The sequence below is a fragment of the Sparus aurata genome, chromosome 2 (assembly GCF_900880675.1).
Source record: "Sparus aurata chromosome 2, fSpaAur1.1, whole genome shotgun sequence".
Lineage (NCBI taxonomy): Eukaryota > Metazoa > Chordata > Actinopteri > Spariformes > Sparidae > Sparus > Sparus aurata.
Genome location: NC_044188.1, coordinates 31,116,034 through 31,137,309, shown reverse-complemented (window position 1 = coordinate 31,137,309; position 21,276 = coordinate 31,116,034). Strand labels below are relative to the sequence as shown.

General features: G+C 39.9%; 1 protein-coding gene across 2 annotated transcripts; it reads left to right on the top strand.

Moving 5' to 3' along the window:
• Positions 1 to 1,101: 1,101 nt before the first annotated feature.
• zbtb44 (zinc finger and BTB domain containing 44) lies at positions 1,102 to 20,951 on the top strand. Of its 2 annotated transcripts, none has more exons than XM_030395593.1 (6): positions 1,102 to 1,501; positions 3,867 to 4,970; positions 8,696 to 8,780; positions 9,841 to 9,992; positions 12,571 to 12,871; positions 16,313 to 20,951. In XM_030395593.1, the coding sequence occupies exons 2-6, from the start codon at positions 3,905 to 3,907 to the stop codon at positions 16,734 to 16,736; spliced, it is 2,028 nt and encodes a 675-aa protein (XP_030251453.1). In that variant the 5' UTR covers positions 1,102 to 1,501; positions 3,867 to 3,904; the 3' UTR covers positions 16,737 to 20,951. The 2 variants fall into 2 exon arrangements, with proteins under 2 accessions (XP_030251453.1, XP_030251462.1); XM_030395602.1 differs by having other exon boundaries at positions 1,104 to 1,501; positions 12,571 to 12,654; positions 16,313 to 16,469.
• The last annotated feature ends 325 nt before the right edge of the window (positions 20,952 to 21,276 follow it).

Here is a 21,276-nt window from a genome sequence, read left to right as displayed (position 1 = left end):
GTTGCAGCAACCTGGACTGCAATGACTGTGATTAGAAGCATTGCATTTTGCAGCTTCTCCTCTGGTGATTTGCAGCTGTGCAAATGGGGATTGTGACCTATAGTGTCCCCAATAAACACACTGCACTCTCCAGGTAAGGAAGAGTGGACAGGCTGAATGGCCGAATGGCCGAAGGGCGGGGTGCCCCTTCACGAGCAGTCTGGTGGGAAAACGCCGGCCTACAGAAACCAAGATGTTCAAGCTCAGAGGATACGGAGGGGCAGCCCTCCCTGCAGACAGTCTGCCATACCACACTGCATAGCCCAGACACACCACTGCAAGCTGAATGAGTCGGTGTGTTTAAAGGAGAAAGTACTAACTAGCTAACAGAGGCAACAACAGTTAACTGCCCGGTGATATGTTGCTGCTTGTTTGGAGTATAAATTCAAGAGGCAGTCAATTCTTAGAATGCACCATTCAGAAATAAAAATAGGAACTACAGAAAGTAGGATACTAACAAACAATCAGACACTCTCTCACTAAATAAAAATCACCTCTTTAAAAACAGCGGTTGTATGACATAATTCCAAAGGTTTGATTATACATCAATCAATCAATCAATCAATGATTTAAAAAGGTAACATTCAGTTAGGGAACACTATCAAGCAGATAGCATTTGCGTTAAAGGTAAAAATATTGAATTGCATTGTAAGAAAAGGGAGAATATATGACTATAAGCATAATATATAACATATAGATATATATATTTACTGGCAATAGTAAATAGTCGTATTACACATGATAAAGGACAACAGAATATACAGTCATTTAGAAAATAGGAAAACATTTCCCTATTAAGCATCAGTGTTGAGAGGTTACTTGTTGATGTAGGCTGCACATTTTGTAGAAAGTATTTCAAAAATGTGTCACAGATTAAAATAGAAAAGTGGTGTGGCAATATGAACACATTTTGTTGTGTGTCGAAGACAACTGAGATGGGTGTAAATAACACTTTTAGACAAAATGAGCAGCATCATGTGAAGACACAGCTCATAACATATGCGAGGATATGATAATGAGATGAACAGTTGTACAGAAGGCCTCCTAAGTTGGATGTTAGGAAGATGAACAGAGTGGATTCCACAGCAGAGTGTGCTTGTGTTGTACATGTTGCCTAATGTGAGACTTCCTGCTTCTTACTGTACTGTACCGTGAGAGATGCGCGTTGCATTGTGGGGATACAAATACAGCGCAGAAAGGACAGCGGGGAGCACAAAGGAATGAAAACAGCAACTCGAAAACTTTTAACTTCAGCCTGTTGTGCTGTGAATTCATGTGGGCGCTAATTAGACCGTGAGCTTTGGCGGCTGGCAGGCTGACAACTGCCCGAGAGGCGCAGGGAATGTGAGTGTTCGGAGGGAAGCGGCAGGGCGCACCGCTGTCTCCGACTATCGCTGCTTTTTGTCAGCTGAGCTGTTTGCATCCCGAGGCCCAGCCGTTATCACGGGCCTCGTACCAGAAGGTAAACTCCCTCCACACAGTCTGTCTCATTACGGTAACCCCGCTGTGGACGCTTTAACTCGGCTACTTTGTTGTCTGCGCAGTGATAAGGAAACAACCAATGCTAACGTGACTGTGTTTTGTCGGCTAGCGCTAGCTTGGTAGCTACAACAGTAAGCTAATGTACAGCAGCTGCGATGATTATCCCGGGTTATCCACGGTCAGACCGGAAATGTGGCTAATTCGGCTTCAAAATAAATATAGTAAATCGAATGGCTCATAATATTATATTTGATGCTTGCTCCAAAATGTTTCCTTAGTGTTAATTAATTAATCAGTAAAGTGGAAAAGAAAATGCAGTTATGTGATAGTAAACGAACATTTCTGAGCAGGACAGTGCGGGTCAGTTGTTAACAATACATGAAGGGTAAATGTCTTCATGTTTTGTTGGATTCATTCCGGACCCATTTTTGGTACATTAGTACATTTTCACATGTGAAGTCAATTTAAGCCACCATTCTAATAGTGTATTGCCATGTACTGTCGGATCACAAATGTTAGTTTGAAATAAAACGTCGAGGTTAAACTCATGGCATTATGGGCGCTTGTCTTTTATTTCGAAAGTAAATCGGATGTACTTGTCATCTCGTAGTTGGCTTGACGTGTCAGCTTGACACTGTTAGCATGTGTTTGCTAAATTGTGATTGTTGTTGTAAACACATTAGTACAGTACAGCATCTGGTTGAGCAGAGCAGCCTCTGTGTCCTGTGAGCACTCCGTGTCTCAGCCCTCTGCAGTGTGTCAGCTCAGCGCCTGCGGTCTCCTACGTGATGTAAACACAGTAAAAGTAGCAGATGAAGGCTACGCCTCCTCTGCCCCATCGCCATCACACATATTCTTGTGGTGAATTTAGTTTTATTATTTAAGTTTATTTGCTGTTGATGCAGACTCATGGGTGCATGACTTTAAATATTCAGTTGATCTATAAGGATATAACAGTGTTTATAAGTAATATGTGGGCCTGTGATGTCTTCAAATGGCTACCCAAAGAAGAAAACTAAACAAGTGTGGTCTGCCATCAAGTTAAACAGAAGAAAATCAACAGTTGCACATATCATAAACATGATAATTGTAAGATTTTCTGTCTATCAGACCCACTGTTGTAGCTTTACAGTGAGGCAAGTGGGATAGACATTGAACCAGTAATTTATTTGAACCACGACATGGCGTTTAAGCTTTTCCCTGACTTAAGCAGCAGACTGAGGATGAATTACCACAATATTAGACAATGTTTGACTTTTCTTTTTTTTTTAACGATACAACACCACTACAGAATAATGATATTGTAGATATATTATGACTTAAAGCTATAATTTAATTTATCTAGAATTGTTTACTAGATATCAGACCATAAACCATTCATATACTCGACATGAATATTCCTTTTTTGTCAGGAACAACTTTAATAGAGATCATGTAGTTGAATAATTCCCCTGCAGGAAATATTTTATCCTTGAGAAAAACTCAAGATGGAATTAAAGTTATTTCTTGTAGCCCTGTTTGCTGGTGCAGACTAGGCACTCTCCTGTTGCACCTCCACAGCCCAGGTCTATAATTCACTTTGCCTTTACTGGGCCAACATAGCCCAATAGTATTTTCCTTTGGTGTGTGTGTGTGTGTGTGTGTGTGTAAAAGGGGAGCACGCTTTCCCTGCGAGAGCCCCTTTACTTGAGATTTTGTTTGATGGAAAATCTCATGCCTCAGAGAATCCACATGTCTTGCAGACAGCTGCTGAGCATCCTGTAGTGCACTGGCCTCCACATGGGTCTGGCTCGCATCGCTGCGCATCTGCTTTGATTGTTGTTACATAACTTGGCATTTTGTCCTCCGTGCTCCTTACCCTGCTTTCAACCCCCGCCCCCCTACCTTGCCTTCCCCTCACAGAGCACCTAAGTATTTCTCTCTACCTTCACCCACTGCCTTCCATTAGGTGCTTGTCTTCTATCATCCAGTCTTTACTATGGGACTGGTGTTTTACAGAGTCACATTTGATATCTCATTTTGTCTTTGAAGTTATTGATTTCCAATAGAGTGGTTCAGGGAGAGTACATCGTGACATCTTTTATTTAACACTTGATTCTTTACTGTGGCTGGATTTTGTTCAGTTATGTAATCATTAGTGACACTGTCATTACTAGATACTAACAATAACGGTGTGAAGAACAAATAGAATTACAAAGTGTTTTGTTTGATGGAAAAATATTTTTGATAACATTGATATCCTATTTTTCTTTTCCTACCAGAGATGGATTCCATGAGATAGAGTTTTCTGTGGTTAACTTATGCAAACTAAAGTGAAGTGTTTTGTTTTTTCTATCTCTCTGCAGGACGCACTTCCTGTACACAGTCAGACACTGACTCCAACATGGGGGTCAAAACCTTTACTCACAGCTCGACATCCCACAGCCAGGAGATGTTGGAGAAGCTGAACGCTTTACGCAACGAGGGCCACTTATGTGATGTCACCATTCGGGTCCAAGACAAGCTCTTCCTGGCCCACAAAGTGGTCCTGGCCTGCTGCAGTGAATTCTTCCGCTCCAAACTGGTGGGCCGGCCAGAGGAGGAGGACAAGTTTGTGTTGGATCTTCATCACGTGACCGTTAGTGGATTCGCTCCTCTGTTGGAATATGCTTACACATCTACGCTGTCCATTAGCACAGAGAATATCATTGACGTTCTGGCAGCTGCAAGTTACATGCAGATGTTTGCTGTGGCTAGCACATGTTCAGAGTTCATGAAGTCCAGTATTCTATGGAGCCCAGGTAACAACAACAACAACAACAACCTTTCGGCAGATAAACCCCATGAATCAGCACCAGAGAGCGCCTCATCAAACTGTGCCCTGACGCCATTGGATGGCAGCGTGTCACCTGTTTCATCTGACTGCAGTGTGATGGAGAGAAACGTTCCTATATGCCGCGAATCACGACGGAAGCGCAAAAGCTTTGTAACAATGGCATCACCTGAGAGTCCACTTAAATGCACTACACAGATGGTTACCACCTCCCCTCAGATCCCCAACCCATCCCCTTCATTCTCTGACAGCACAGCCCAGCCTGTGGAATCCTCCTTGGCCTTCCCATGGACTTTCCCGTTCGGTATCGACCGGAGGTTCCACTCAGACAAATCAAAGCTACCGGAGAGTCCTCGTTGTTTAGAGCAGGGCACCCCAGGGACCTCAGAGGTGGTTGTTGGCCGGCGGCTCAGCGACTTCCTAACATGTGAGAGCTCCAAGGTGGTGGCATCACCAGTGGCGGCAGAAGAGGAAGATGTGAGAGTGAAGGTGGAACGTCTTAGTGATGAGGAGGTCCAAGAGGCGTCCTCGCAGCCGGTCAGTGCCTCTCAGAGCTCACTGAGTGACCAGCAGACGGTGCCAGGAAGTGAACAGGTCCAGGAGGAGCTCCTCATCAGTCCACAGTCCTCCTCTATAGGTGGTGCTATTCTCCTAACCTAACTGCTCCGCAGTTTTAGAACTGACCTGAATGTGGTTGCATATCTGTTGTGATTAATACTCTATATTATTAGCTATTGCTTTGACAGAAACCAAGGAAGTCGCATACTGACCCAAATGACCTATGTCAACACACCCTGACTCATTCCTACAGCCCTACTACCTACAGTAATAACCAACCAAAGGAAAGGGGCATGCTATTGGCTAACTCCCTCATTCATTGGGAGGTTACAATAGAAAAATATCTGTGGATTATTGACATCCCCTGTGTGGGAGCCTCGCTGTCTGATTGTAGAATAACAGTAACTGATTTGTCCTGCTCCTTACTTGGTTTGGAGAAGTGTACTCTCATTGCGTTTGATAGTGTTGTGTTTGCTAAACTTACTGGTGATTCCTCATCCTTAAATATGTACAGGGTTTCCCCCAGAAAACTTGCTAAGCCTGGTGGTAGGTTGGAAGGGCGGCCCACTGGCAGCACAGGCCAGCAACTGACTGATGGCAGTGCCCTATCTGTAACAGATTCATGACATAGTAGAATTTAGAGTGGTTCCAAACTGTCTTGCATTAAAGCTGCTAATTTCGAGCCAGTTAAGGCATTTAAAACCACCAATGATGAGGGCGGCTGTGGCTCAGTGGGCAGAGCGATCAGAAGGTCACCAGTTCGAATCCCGGCTAGTTGCATGTCGAAGTGTCCTTGAGCAAGATACTGAACCCCAAATTGCTGCTGATGAGCAGTTGGCGCCTTGCATGGCAGTCGTCAGTGTATGAATATGTGTGTGAATGGGTGAATGTGGCATGTATTGCACAGCGCTTTGAGCTGTCGTTAGACTGGAAAAATGCAGTAAAAATGCAGACCATTTCATGCTCCATATTAATCACTGGCTCGAATGCTGCAGTGATTGACAAGCCTACAAGATGAAAACAGTGTTCTGCTTGCTGCCATATTGATGCTGGTGCAATAGTAGACCCAACACGAGTGTTTAGCACATCTTGCCTATGAGTAGTGCAAGAGGCTTCAAGAAAAGCTCTGGTCGAGGATCCCTGCGTTGCCCGCTGACGGTGGCTGCGACAGACTCAGCAAAACATACCTAAAACTGAAACTTAGACTTTATTAAAATAGCTACCGTCAGAGCTTATCTAACGCTGAATTTACGCCGTTTTACGACTAAACCACTGTGAAATGAATTAATTATATTAACAATATAAGGGTATAAGTATAATTATATTGTTAATATTTTCACGTAGTACAACACAAACAAAACAAAACGTACTATAATTGGTCAGGTACAGCCACCCACTGAATTTCTGGTCCACCAACCAGTTTTTATTAAATCCGCTGGTTCTATGTTTCCCGTCGCGGCACGTACAAGGCTGCACTGCCACTGCAGTGGACGACGAGCTGACATCCATGCTAGCTTCCTCATCTGCCCGTGGCTCAGCCAATGTCGCTGCACACCTGGTCAACAGGTGAACCAGCGGATTCAACGTCTCCGCGTTTTGTACTATGTGTTCACGTGTTGACCATAAGATGTCACCATTGCGCTTTCAACTTTGTTACTGATGTATACAAACCTATTTTGAATAAATAAATAAACAATGCTTAGCCTTGCGGTGGGAAATGTAAGCCTGGTTGGCCGCCAGTGTACATAATACACTGGGGGAAACCCTAATGTAAGTGAAAGTGATGCAAACTGCATACAAAAACACAAACATTGTTGCTTTTCAAAGTATGTTTATTAAAACAATTTCTTTAGTATCCAAGTTGTATTTTAGAATGATAAACATAATTACATTTTTATGAATAATACCAGGAAATGGTTAGGTAAGTTTCAGACGTTGCTGGCCTGGTTTACGACCTTCAACTGTTTTGATTTTATGCCAAGTACATACTAAACCGGCATTTGTTAGGTGGAGAGAATTAGCAACGCGTGGCAAGTTGGCTGGAGCCATTATGCTGGAAAACTTAGGAACTTAGGAAGGTTAATATACTTTGGCTACTTGAACTGTCGCCTCTGTCATCTGTTCTCCAGTTTCACTCAGCTGAAGTTAGTTTTTTGTTTTTTTGATGTGAAACTTTGAAATAAGAAAAGTTATCTTGAATTGTTGTGAGGAACAAAAATATGTGTCATGTGTCACAAAGACATGGGCCGTAATACTGCGGTCATCATGTTCCTCTTGGTAGTGGCTGAGTCCTGTGTAATAGCTAGTGGTGAAACTGGGTATAACCAGTCTTGTCAGGTATTAAGTCTCATATTAGACCAGTTCTAAAATTCTTACATCGACCAAACCTCAATACTAGGGCAAAATAGTTCTACTCTGCAAAGCAGGCAGATCTTTAGTCTATATTTCCAGGTCTTCAGCAGGCATCATCCACTGGTGAAGATATGAATTTTGCAGAGGACTTACAGTTTCAATGTCTTTTTAGCATGAGACCATGCAATTTGCAGCGCCTAATTTGCCAATCTGATGGCCCCAGAACTCAGACAGGGTGCTGTTCCGGTGGGTCAGGTGGAGTGAAAAAGTCAGGGAATACAGTAGCAGTTAATAGAAACTGACTGTCGTTACGAACTGAGCAAGAGAATCTTTATTTGATCACATCATACATGTGAATGTACAACATAATGAAAACTGTTACTCTGCATTCAACCCATTCCAAGGGAGCAGTGTTCATGAGGGTTAACCCGTGCCCACTGCTCCAGATCTTACCTTACATGTTTGGATCATGGGGGAAATAGGAGTACACTTAACAGATTAAATTCACGTCTGACTTCATTTCGTGACATGACTGTTCCCTCTATCTCTTTGTAAAATCAGATTTAAATGCCTGCAAAAATAGGTAAAGAAACCATTTACACAGAATAGATAACATTAAGTATGATAAAAAATGTATTTAAAAGTGTCAAAGGAGGTATCAAATAGGTGCTGGTCCCAATCTGGGAGGTCCCAGATCTTGTTCTGATGGGATCCGTAATGAATGAAGCCCTGTGTGTAGCCATCAAGCACTATTTGAAGCCCTATAGCTTACTTAAAAATAAATCAATTGCAAACATATTTTTTTTTAAATCAGAAGGATGCAGACTTTTTGTGAAGTTTTGGCATTAGCATTACCTAGATAGGTACAATTGATAAAATCTGCTAGTGACCCTTCAGCCACGTCAATTATTGATATTAATTTAATGGTAATGGTATATCTGCCTCTGTTACTGGAAATTGAATGTATGTAGTTATTGAAGGATTTGGATATATTGTATTAAAGACACAGTTAAATCACATCAATGTGTTAGTGTTGTACTGTTATGTTAAAGTCTGTGTCATGACCCAGATAATACTGTTGCCTGTAAAATGTGCGATCAAACCTGCCTCATTCAACCTTCGGAGCTGCTGCCCCACCTACAAGATTCTTGTTTGTATCGGTCTCAGTGGAAAGTTTTATTGTCTGATGGCCTGAATGCTGTTTGAAAGGCTTTTCTGCCCTGCCATAAACAAAAAGAAAATGGAAACACTCGTCATTTTTTCCTAAACTTTGGAATTAAACAGTGAATTGGAATCCAGCAGCATCAATACATAAATATGGGATTAGCCCATAAAGACCTACATTGCATTAGTTTAACCCATCAAAGATGGCATTATCTGGACTTTATTATGGAGTCAGAAGTTCAGGAGACAGTTACCTAATGAGTAATTCTTCTTTTTCCTCTTTTCCAGGGTCGATGGATGAGGGAGTGTCTGAGGGTTTGCCATCAATGCAGAGCACCTCCAACACTGGAGGACATGCCGAAGATGATGAAAGGTATGATTTGTTACAACTCGCAGCGAGGCAAGTCATGAGCAGTAAAGAATATATAGACATAAACCTCACAACTTGGTGTCTGAGCCACACCTGTTAAGATAATAAATGTAGACGTTGTGTTGAAATGTCAAAGACAAGATGCGCTGTTATATCAAGGGTTGTAGAAGCGTTGAGGCACAAATGTGTGATACATTTTACGTGCAGGCTATAATAGCATCTTACTGGAAATCTATGATCGTCACGCGCAGAACAATCTGATGCATGTCACTGTCTTCAATGACAAGTCATGTTCTGAAACATCTTTCAACATTTTTTGAATACCAATTGTTTGACATAATTCATAGCGGGCCACTATTTTTTAAAGGAGAGAAACCAAATTACTTAATTGATACACCAGAGTAGATGTTTTTGAGTATTTATACAGTTGGGTCCAAAAGTCTGAGAACACATTGAACTATAATATTGTCAGGTAAACACGGAAATAATCAGATAGCTTTAGGATTTAAAAAGTAAGTGGACATGCCAGAAGTCAAATTGTTATTCTAACCAAAGGGGGGAAACTGGACCAGTCCTATTCCAAGTGCCATCAGGCTGAACCAAAGTGAGCACACCATCGTAAGATCAATACATCAAGCTTAGTACTCTGAAAGGTTCAAAAGTAACTTCATGACAGATAAGACTCCAAAACACTTTTCAGGAGGGAAACCAGGACAAACACTTACGGTGGGCTCATAACTACCAGGATTTCACAGTGAATGATGAATTTTGAATGATTTTTTCCCCCTAACTTGTGGAGTCCATGTAGCTTGAGTGTGTAAAAAGGTGACAAACCAAACACTGAGATATTCTGACATTCATGGGCATTTTCAAGCTATTAAGCTGATATTATCATATGTGATAAAAAATTGTATTACATTCCAAACAAATGATCTTGTTTAGCGGTCTCAGACTTTTGGGCCCTCTCAGTGTGTATATATATGGATACCTTAATTTTTCAATGTAAGTAGGAGCACATTCAAGCTTGATTTTCACGTTGATGTTTACTTTTTTTATGTTTCAGGTTAGAAGGTATTCAGTACCCTTACCACCTTTATATCAGCCCCTCAGCCAGGCCTGGCACCAATGGCCCCGACAGGCCCTTCCAATGTCCGACCTGCGGAGTCAGATTCACACGCATTCAAAACCTGAAGCAGCATATGCTCATACACTCCGGTATGTGAAATGGGTAAATGAAAACTTCAAATGAAACTGAGCATTATGGATCTGTGGGAAATTAATGTAATATTTCATAACTTACAACAGAAAAAATAAGTATTTATTCAACCCCCACTAGGACTTTATCATATTTTATTATATTACAACATTTAATGATTCATTGTAATAAAGCTTATTTTTCATTAATAGAAACGCATCCAAATGCTTGGTGTGTCAGACAGGTATAATACAAGCTCTGAAAGCAACTGGCTAATAAAGAGTTGCTCAAAAGAGCACTACTTTAGCATTGTCAGACTTGTTTAGAACAAAGAGTCTGAATTGATTCCACACATTCTTTTTCCTTAAAAAATCTAGAAAAGAAGTTACAGAGAAATGACGCTGATCTGTTTTCTGTAGAGTCACCTGCTCCATGTCTTCCTTTTTATTGAGCCAACAGTCACCAAATTGATAAGTTGCTGTGTTAAATGAATAGTTAATCAAAAAAAAAGTGTAGTCCCCATCTGCTTGAGTAGTATAGAGGAATGTGTTTTTTCTGTGAAACTGCAGAAAAGTTTTGTCAACTACTCACCTTCACCTGTCTTTTCATCGATATTGAGGTGAGTAAATAATTACTCAAATTTCATTTTTGGGTGAACTTTCCTTTAAATCTAAAGGATGGATCCCATCTGATTCCACACACAGAGCTGCTTCTGCTTTAACAACACTGTGTTTTGTTCTAATGTTTCTTCAATCAGATGTGCAAGTGTCTTCATCATTTTCTTTGTAAATTCTGGACTCAGCTTGATGACTGAAGGCCAACATGTATTATGGTCAGTTGATACTACTAGATAGAGAAATATCTGGCACTTCTACCATAGATGCCACTAGGTACTATGAAGTACAGAGTGATGAAAGACTAAGAAGTGACAACAAACTGTTGATGTTTTAGACAAAATATTTCTTATGTAAAACGTAGTTGATACTGAATACCAAGTATTTTCACATGTAAAAAGACATTTCGGAACACAGTAATAACAATATACCAACAATGAATAAAATGGCTCATAAGGGCAAAGTACAGAGTTTAGAAGTATATATGTGAAAGGCTTTGAATTTATATTCTTTCTAACCCAGGATGTTTGCCAGGCTTAAAAACTTCTTATGGGATTGTTTTACAGCCTCACTTAACTTCTGATGTCACTAAACATTAAAATACAAGACTAAATCCAAACATGTTGTAATATGGATGAAGAATGCCAACATGGTAATGGCACAGTTTCCACATGATCTAAAAATAAGCGAGAACGGAACATCCGAAACATCTTATAACAGGCTCGCTTTCAAACTTTCCTCTGACTTTCCTAATGTATAATATTCACAGCCTCTAAATGGTTTTCACTCCTGTCGAGATTTTTTCATCCTTTTGACATTTTAAAAGCATTGACTGAGTGAACTTAATTTAGCTTTTCTACAAATTGATTAAATAAATCAAACAACCTGTAAGCTGGTATAGAATCTGCAACCACTATTTTTCTTAGACTTGGCTGTTTGCCTAGTAGACTCAGTAACTACACAAGAAAGGTCAAGATGGATTGGTAATTAGGATATACAGTTAACTGAGCCTACATCTTTTTCAATAGGCAAATTCTCTTTAAATGTGAGTGAAAATGTTCTATAAAAGCGGAGAATGGATCATTTTAAGATTTTAACTCTCCTGTGTATGATGATTGGATGACTTTAGATTCTGTTGAACTTCAGAGAAACATTGCAGGTTTAGATGTATCAACAAAGTAAAGCATGAATCAGTGTGATTGACTTAACATGACTGTTATTAGCTGATGCAACACTATAGTTAGGGGTGTAACAGAAACTGAACACAAAATTAACGTTTTTGGTATGTGCCAGAATATGTTTTCAGTAAAGCAAGGAAAACAAAAACATGCAGAAAAATGAATTGCAGTCAGTTATTTGGAAATATGTAAGCTCTCAACAACTGGTTGTGTATCTGCACCACTCAAACATTTTTGGGCTGTTTGGGTCACAGGGCGTACCGAACCAATGGAGTCACACACCAGACCAAATGACCTGGACCCAACGGTTCAGAGTGAATACATGTACCATTACACCACTAATTGAGAGCATACATAATATGTATCATGTCTGTCTAAATAAACAATTTTAATGTAAAAGCTTAGGTGAATCCCTCATTAAATCTGTGTTTGCAGGTAGGTGTATTCAAAAAACTCAAATATTACCAGGCAGATTTACACTTATTCACATTTAGCTAAATGACCACCTACAATACGTGTTATGTTACTGGTCATACTGGTCTACTCATTTGACTTTAAGTTTACATTTTGGAACTGGATTCAAAGATGAACTAGAGTCCATCAAAACTGTATACGAGAAGTTGTTTGTTGTTTCGGGGGATTCTGGGAAACTGATTTGGAAGGCAGGGAAGGGTGACGTTGTGGTAAAATGTAGTCACTTACCCTCCTTCTCACCTCACCTCACCTCACCTCACCTCACATGGATACTATTACGTGTGTGATCCTAATATGATGTCAAGCTGAACTGCCCTTTTCTTCTTCCCCAGGCATTAAGCCTTTCCAGTGTGACCGCTGTGGGAAAAAGTTCACACGGGCCTACTCCCTAAAGATGCATCGGCTGAAGCACGAAGGTAAACGCTGTTTCCGGTGCCAGATTTGTAGCGCCACATTCACGTCCTTCGGTGAATATAAGCACCACATGAGGGTCTCCCGACACATAATCCGCAAGCCGCGGATTTACGAGTGCAAAACGTGCGGGGCCATGTTCACCAACTCTGGCAATTTAATTGTACACCTGAGGAGTCTGAACCATGAGGCATCCGAACTAGCAAACTACTTCCAGAGCAGGTGAGGAGTTCGGGGGCACTGACCCCATCATTTACTCAGATCTCACCTGGATCAGAAAATAACTTCAGTTTAGATTCTTATACCTGAGGTTCATTTGATCGTTTTTACCTTTTGTGACTTTGGTTTTGTAGAATTGTTTCTAAGATGATTGCAATTGATTTTAATTCCCAGATCAAGTGTACCTGAAGTATTTGACTGTATTTATTGGGGAGTTTTAATTTCACTTACTTAAAGAATAGTTTGACAATTTTGGGAAACATGCTCATTTACTTTCTTCCCAGGAGTTAGATGAGAAGATTGAGACCATTCAGTTTATCCTGTGAATTTGTAGATGGAGCCTGCTAATGGTTAGTTCATTCTAGCATTAAGACTGGTAATGGAGAAAAAAGCTAGCCAGGCTTTGTCCAAAGGTAACAAAATCTGCCTACCTGCACCTCTGAAGTTCACAAATTAACATGTTATATGTTGATTGTGAGATATGTATAGAAATGGCAGTGTAAAAACATTAATTTGCTTTTTTTATGGGGGTTTGGACCATTTTTGAGCTGAGCTCAAGATAAGCTAAGCTAACTGACTGCTGACTGTAGCTTCATCTTTCCCTTAGGACCCTGACACACCAGACTATCGGTTGGCAGGCTATGTCAGGTTATTGTTGAATGTCCTTGGCCCCAGTTCTCGCAGTTTGTCCCACACCGTTGGCATTACTCAGCCCTTGTCAGCGGCGTTTCGGCTGACTGAGCACAATCAGTGTTAGAGCCCTTGGGCGAGGGAAAAATTACTCGGATTGGCTATTCAGCTAAGGGAATCAGTGCACAGCAAAAAACTAAAATTGGTAAGGATCTCGTGCCTGTCACGTAGTATCCATGATTTCACCTATTTAGTGCTGTTTCTACTTTTTTTTCCCACCTTTGTCTCTTCATTAGTGCCATTTGCAACTTTATATCGGACGTGTTCTTTATTCGAAGTGGCTATGTTAGCAGTGGAGTGGAGTGACAATGATGCACTTGATCATCACAATGGTTTATATAACCACAGTCTTGAGTCTTCCTGTTTTCTTTTTTAATGAGGAATGCAGACTACTGCCACCTAGTGGTATGGAGACGTATTTCCTCTCACGTAGATGCAGTAATGGAAGAGCTAGTCAGCTGTAGCCTTTGGCGTGTTCAAATGCAGCTTTTTGGCTGAGTTGTAGCAATCTTCTCATCGTACCCATGGGAAGAGAGCATATTTCCCAAAATATTGTTCTGCTGCTTGAACAATCATCATGAAGAGCAGGAGGGGAAAAACCTCAAGTCCATGTAGTCCCTGTTTACTGACACAGTTCCATGAGATGTGAGGATGAGATGGGTTATCACAAAAGTTTTCTGACAACATCAGAGCCCAGCTGTACAGTGTTATAAACGCCTTTGATAACTTCAATGTTCTTTCAGTCACTCTGTTTATACTCTTCATTTTGCACATGAGAGAACAATTGCACCTTGAAAACTTCAGTAAATATGCTCATATAATGGCTGCAAATCTCAACTTAAATCATTGTGTCATCTGTTTGTTTCTATTTGAATGGATTGTCCTCAACCAAACAGAGTGGGTTGTTTGTTTTTATCAGCAGCTCAGCCCACAAAGCCTCGTGAAAGTCAGAACACAGTGTCTTTGTAAAGTCGAGGAGTGTTTTTATTTCCTAGACTTTTCCACTTCTTAATCAACTCAAGCCCTCACAGGTCGGCAGGACTCAAACGGGCCATTGACTCCTCGAAGGTTTTATAGTAGAAGGTCTACGTCTGAGATCATAACAGTGTGGAAAATTCTCTGGCAATCCAGTCAGACTCTTAACTCTCATCCTCAGTCCTCACATAAAAAAATATGTTAACTACCCTATATATTTATTATATAAGTTGCTGATTTTGCAAGACAGACGACTGTTATATTCCACCTTAGCTATTTATTCTGGATACTGAGCTCTAATTCCCACTGTGATAGTGTGTATGTGTTAAGATGCAGGATTGGGAACTCTTAATCTAGTTCACAATCAAGGTCACACTGTGCACTTACACATTTTATAGGGCCTCTGTCATAGCAATCCAAATGTAATTGTGTGGGATATTCTCACATGAAGACCAAGTGGAAATAGCCAGACTGGGAATATGAGGGCGTATGATCAAATTTCATAAAATAGTTTAGGAAAGTCTCATCTTGGTGTTGTAGTTTTTGTATATCGGTGTACATATTTCTAATTAGGCATCATTTGGAGCCTTTATATTGACACATCCTGTCACTAACAACGGAAATATCCACCCCAACATACTAATAACACCATCTCAAAAAGTTGACATCAATGTAGTTAGATTTCTGAAGGAAGGTAAGGAAAGTATGGCAGCATTTTTTGCAACCAAAATTGATCAGTGACTAAAATAAAAATCTGTCAAGGACAGTGCATAGACACAGATACAGTAGTACCTCCATACAGCAGAATACAATGCTGCCACAAGACACACTTTGTTTTTCAGTTTTGATTAGTGAGATGTATAATCCACTTCTGAAGAACCAGATTTTGAAAGCTGTTTGCGTCCTTAGATACCTACCTTTGATTAAATTAGACTATGGATGAAAAGTTTAAACAATAATTAACAAAACTCCAAGTGCTTACTGCTTATTAGGAGTGCCGCTGAATATGTTCACAATTTATTATTTGGTCTATAAAATATCCAAAATAAAGCCTTTTAAAGTTCTTGTTACGTCTGACCAACAGTCCAAAACACAGATATTCAGTAATCAGATGATCATTTAGGACAAAGACGAGCAGTCAATTCTCACAATTGAGAAGCTGGAACAAGAGTATGTTTGGTATTTAAGCTACAAAATGTCAAAAACGGTTAATATCAAAGTATTTGCAGTATGTTTTCTGTTGATTGATTTAGCAATTAATAAAATAATCATTTCCAGTTTTCTAATTTGATGTTTCAATCAATCATAACTATTGACATTGTTATTAATTTTATCTCCATATGTAGCATATTTTATTTTTAGTCTCAGTTTAGTTTGAACAGGTTTGGGTAGAAATGAGGAATGTTTCAAAACCTAGTGCTAAATTAAATTGTTCCTGTCTGTCTATAAAATGTCATGGCTTTCACTTCATAGGTTTTTGAGGAAGTCATTCCTTGAAGACACCGAACATCACAATTTGACAATATCTTTTCAGGATCTCTTGTACTGTCTGCTCATTAGGTTACTGTCTTAGTGTTTCTAATGTATGAAAGCTTATTTCTCAAACCTCAGGATACAACATATGAAACTCAGCACATTGTTCTTAATCTTAAGCATAGATATTTGTGACATGGCTGATTTAACATCTTTTTAAATTGTCAGGATGTACAGTTTAAAAGTTTGTGACACCGTGGCAAATAAAGGATAATTGAACTCTTGACATTCTCTCGGTCTTTGCAGTGATTTCCTCGTGCCCGACTACCTGAGCCAGGTACAGGAGGAGGAGGAGGCGCTGGGAGTCCAGTATGAGCTAGAGGAGTCCCAACATCACCCTGTCTACCCGGGCAGCACCTCCACCTCCACCACAACCGCAGCCTCATCCACCTCCTCAGTCCAGATGCCCGTCATCTCCCAGGTCTCCTCCTCCACCCAGAATTGCGAGAATTCCTCCGGCTTCCTTTCACCCGAGCCCCTGGATCCCCTGGAAGCCTCAGCCTCCCTCAAGATGGATGCTGATGAGACAGCGGTCGTGACAGAGGAGACCAAGATGGACAACAGTGTAGGAGGCAGTTCCCCAGAGGTGCTCGAAGAAGAGCAGCAGCAGCAGCAGCAGCAGCAGCAGCATACCCAGGGCAAGGAGCTGGCTTCTATTACCATAGAGTGATTCAAGCCTTCTACTTGCTCATCATGTCTTATTTTGCAGTCATGTCATATGGGAATATGTGTTGGAACGCCTTGGCGGCTAAAAGAGACAACTTGGACATGGGCACATGGTGAAACCTCATCATGTGAAACCATCAAGATGCAGGGATTGAAGTTTTCTGAAGACTTCAGTTGCCTTGATGATGTTTTTCTACAAGCAACACGGATGCACTTATGTGAGTTCATGTTTTACACAAACAAATCCAGCAAAGTAAATTTATTTGTGTTCTCTGCAGTGGTGGTACAATTTTCCTGAACTTGACTCAGTAGCAGTTAGCTCAGAGCAGTTACAGTTGGGGCTTTTCCACTGGCGCTTTGCAGCACCAAGTCAATCCGTGCCGGGCTGATTTGCTTTTCCATTACAAGTTTAACTGCACCGAGTTGTGCCGCCGAGCCTTGTTCGAGATTAACCTTCTTCAGGTTGGGGCTAAAGCGGGCTGCAGTGACAGCTTGCTACTGTGGCCAACCTGTGACTCATCTCATGTTTACATAGGAAACCTGAAATCATGTTTGCGTTCAGCTTTACGGAAGTCATGTTGAGTTACTGCTAGAGCAAACCCAACATTTCCTGATTTTTGCTGCTTCATAATGAAAGTATTTTATTAACTAGTGGAGGGACTAACTAATGGGGTACTTCAAGTGTGAAGGATTGTTAAACTGGGATGAGTGTTTTCTGGCGCTTCTTTGACTTCCACTCAATCCACTTTCATCATCAGTTAAAGACGCACCTTCAAGCAGGTAGCCTCATTGTAATGGAAATGCAATCCCTGCCGCACTGGGCTGATGTGCCCAGTCAAAGCAAGTCAGGCTGAGCCAGCACATGCTAATGGAAAAGCCCCAGTTGTTGGTGGCATAAGATGTCAGTGGGTCATACAATCTGTATTCAGCCCACCACCACACCTGAATTTCCAAGTACTATATATCGAGTGAACAGTATTTAAGAGCAGCAATCTTTTGGAAGGTTGTTTTTTCCCATATGACGTGAATGCAGCACAAGCTAAAGTCATTTCTGTCTTAGCCTATTTGAGGTTTGTTTCGTACAAGCCTTGCCCTACTTTTGGAAAGTGCCTGAGAGTTCCCATTTTAACAAAGCAGCGTGTAGAGGAAGAAGAGGTCTTGACTTTGTCAACAGTGACAAATCAAGTGTTTGCAAACTGAGCTAAACAAAAACATATTGTATTTCATTTGTAGTGATAATGCTAGTTTGTATGGGCTGAGACTGTGTTATTCCTTCAGTGCCGTCGCTATAGGCAAACTGTTAAATGTCAATATTATCTATATTGCAATAGCTTGTACTGTAGTTTAACTATTTGAATGCTGTGTATGTTGGGTGTTGTGAAGTATGATATGTCAGGTGTGTATGTGCATTTCTTTTTGACTCTTTAAACTCAGAACATTTCATTTTTAAATGTTTAAAACTTGAAATTATATTGACAGAGTATTCCCATAAGATGTTTGTGCAGTATATACGATTTCTGACCTATTAGAACTTATTTTTTTATTTTTTATGAACACTGTTGTTAAATCAAACATCACATCTCCAAAAACTTAAACTCTAAGAGTTTAGGGAAACTTGGATCAGCACTGATGCATCTTTTGTTTTAAAAACCTAACCAAATAAATGACTAAACAAGACTGACATTTATGTAAAACAAACAAGCAAACTAAAAAAAAAAAAAAAAAAAATTTTCAAAGATTCGGGCTTCAAAGTTTTATCATGACTGCAGTGTTATATTCCCAAATGGACTCTACGACATGGTAATGTAGCATTTACCCGTGTTATAAATATCGATATCTGACATGGGATTCAAGTTTTGATCATCCTGAATTACCAACAGGTACACTGCTGATGTTCTACGATGTTGCATGACTGTTGAAGTGATGTTTCATTTCGGTACAACACGATTGTCTTTTATAATCTTTGTGTGACTTTATGGTTGACAAACCGAGAATTATGTTATCCCAAAAGTGTGGATTGACCACCAGCTTTGTTTGATTTTTCTTTATCTAATGTCATAAAGGGAAAAACTACATGGTGAAGACTTCCCTGACTGAAATGTAAGAAAATATTATACGTCTGCAACCAGGAAAGCAGGAAGTAGTTAATGCAAAGATTCTGATGCTATCTGTGATGGCCAGTTCTCAGTCAGAACCAGGCTGTTGTTGGGTGTTATGTGGTAATATTGCTTTAGAAGCAGTATGAACATGCTAATGTGTGAATGCAAATACTGTGAGTGAAATCATTATAAATGATAACTTCAATATATAGGCGAGAGCTTACCCTTCATCTTATACTGATAACACAGTTTGGCAGTTGATGTTACTTGTTTCTTTTTGAATGTTGATTTTGGGTCTAACCTTCAGCTCATGTTACCTGTGTTGTGCCAACATGGTTGTAATTGTGTCCTTGGACATTGTTGTGCCTGTATTTTGAGAAGATAATGATACCCATGGTGATAATCCATGAGTTGAATGCTACTGACTGTGACTTGTTCAGTGAAATCTTTGTATGTATTTTCTGTTGCCCCCTGAAAGTAGTCCAAACAGCCGACATTTAGGATGATCACAGCAGGATGGAAGACCTCACACGCAGAGTTGATTGTAAATGTAAAGATGAATATTGCTGTGATGAGGGCATCAATATCACCCTGTCCTGATCTATGAAATTCACTGAGGGCTGTCTTAAAAAGTCAGCGTGTGCCATCCTATCAGTCACTTTTTCAAAGTTGTGCCATTCTGCCCTTTTATCTGGGTACAAATCATGCTTTTTCCTACAGGACCAAATGTTCTCTATCTCATTTGGGATTTGCCATGGCAATCAGTAATTGCACATAATAAAAGAAAGAGATAATCATTCAAAGTGGTCCATGGTATTTAGCAAAGGGGTCCTGCTGTTTTGCCCCTTAAAACACTGTACGATGTTGTGCATTTAAGAGGCTAGCCTTAGTAAATGGACCTATTAACTCTAGTTGCACAATATCAAAATTTTAAAAGTTTTCTATTCTCCATTTGTATGTTACGCTTTTCATCTGTTTTTCTTCAGTGTCTGTACTCAAACGACTTTTTTATAATGAAATGCTGCTGTTTGTTGAAACGCAAAGTGCCCAAAATATTTTTGTGAACCAATGGTGTGCAATAAATGGACAGGTGTTGTTTTTGAAAGTTTTAATTTTGTCTTTGGAATGGTGAATTCTATTGAGAAAAAAAAAAAAAAAGAATGTATAATTTTGTTTTATTCAAATGTGATTGAAGGTGAATCAAATAGGCAAGGACCCCATTTGATCAGTGAAACAAAGAACAAAGCTTTGATTTCAGACGACCGGTTCTATTCAGCTCCTTTCTGTTTGTTTCTGAAGTTGCATGTTCATATCGTTCTGTGAAGTGGAGAGCATGTCTTCAGTTGCCGATGCGTTCTGTCAAGGCCTTATTTGTCGATGACTCTTCATCCACCATAGCTTTGATCTGTTGTTCAGCATGCCCTCTACTTTTCTGTACGTTTTCCCTTTTCTGTGCAATGTTTTAAAGTATCTTGATTATATACAGGACATGCCTTTTCAATGTACACTTGATGTTGTATATGTTTTCCAGTCCTTTATTTAAAGTAAGGAAAATAGAAGAAAAAAACCTGGTAGCTCTTCATAATGGCATATATATTTTTGGTGACTTTTGTATTATGGTTGCTGTTTCATGGCATCTTTGGATATTCTTGTTAAATGTGAATAGAACAGCTTAGTTTGGGAGTGTGGGGGGCCTTGGTAGTCTTCACTTTGTGACTGTCTGCAGTGTGTGTGTGTATGTATATATATAAATATACAGTATATACACTCATACTATGTTGCATATTCTTTATACTGTAGGCTACTTGATTACAACCTGCTTTGAGACAGATGTTGTATTTTGTGTCTTTGATACTGTATTTAAACTGTAGTTTGGAGAAACTGTACAAAAACATCCCAGATAGTAATGCAACCTGCACATTGTATAGGGAGAACTGACGTTTGTGGTGTTGAGTGTTTTAACTGGATCATATTCCACAGTTGGCTGTTAAAAACTGACAAGACCACTCTGTATTTTAGAGTTCATGGTTGTTCTGAATCTTTGCTAGTGTTCTGGCTTTGCAGTCCTGTTATTAAAAAAAAGAGTTGTTTTTGTAAAAGTATGAAATGTAAATAAAAAAGAAAAAATCTAAGTCAGACTAAGACTAAAACATGTCTGAAGTTGTTTTTACCACTGATATATCTGAGTTAACCTCAGATATATCATGGAACACAATCTTCTCGGTGATATATGACCTCTCTAATATACCAGATCATCACAAAGCAAAGGCTGTGATTTTAACAGTTAAAAAAGTACTTAATTGACTTATCACCTCACTATAAGGAATCATGATGGACAGTTTAGAAGGATCAAAATTGATGCAGCCGAACCAGAAATATGAATTTTTTAATTCCACACATTCCTTGTCAAAACCCGGCGCCCACATCACCCAAAATACAACCTGA

Excerpts from the sequence above, each read along its gene's own strand:
- zbtb44 (XM_030395593.1), top strand. The coding sequence starts at position 3,905 with ATGGGGGTCAAAACCTTTACTCACAGCTCGACATCCCACAGCCAGGAG. Across the intron at positions 8,781-9,840 it reads CATGCCGAAGATGATGAAAG|GTTAGAAGGTATTCAGTACC; the intron begins GTATGATTTGTT and ends TTTATGTTTCAG. Across the intron at positions 12,872-16,312 it reads GCAAACTACTTCCAGAGCAG|TGATTTCCTCGTGCCCGACT; the intron begins GTGAGGAGTTCG and ends CGGTCTTTGCAG.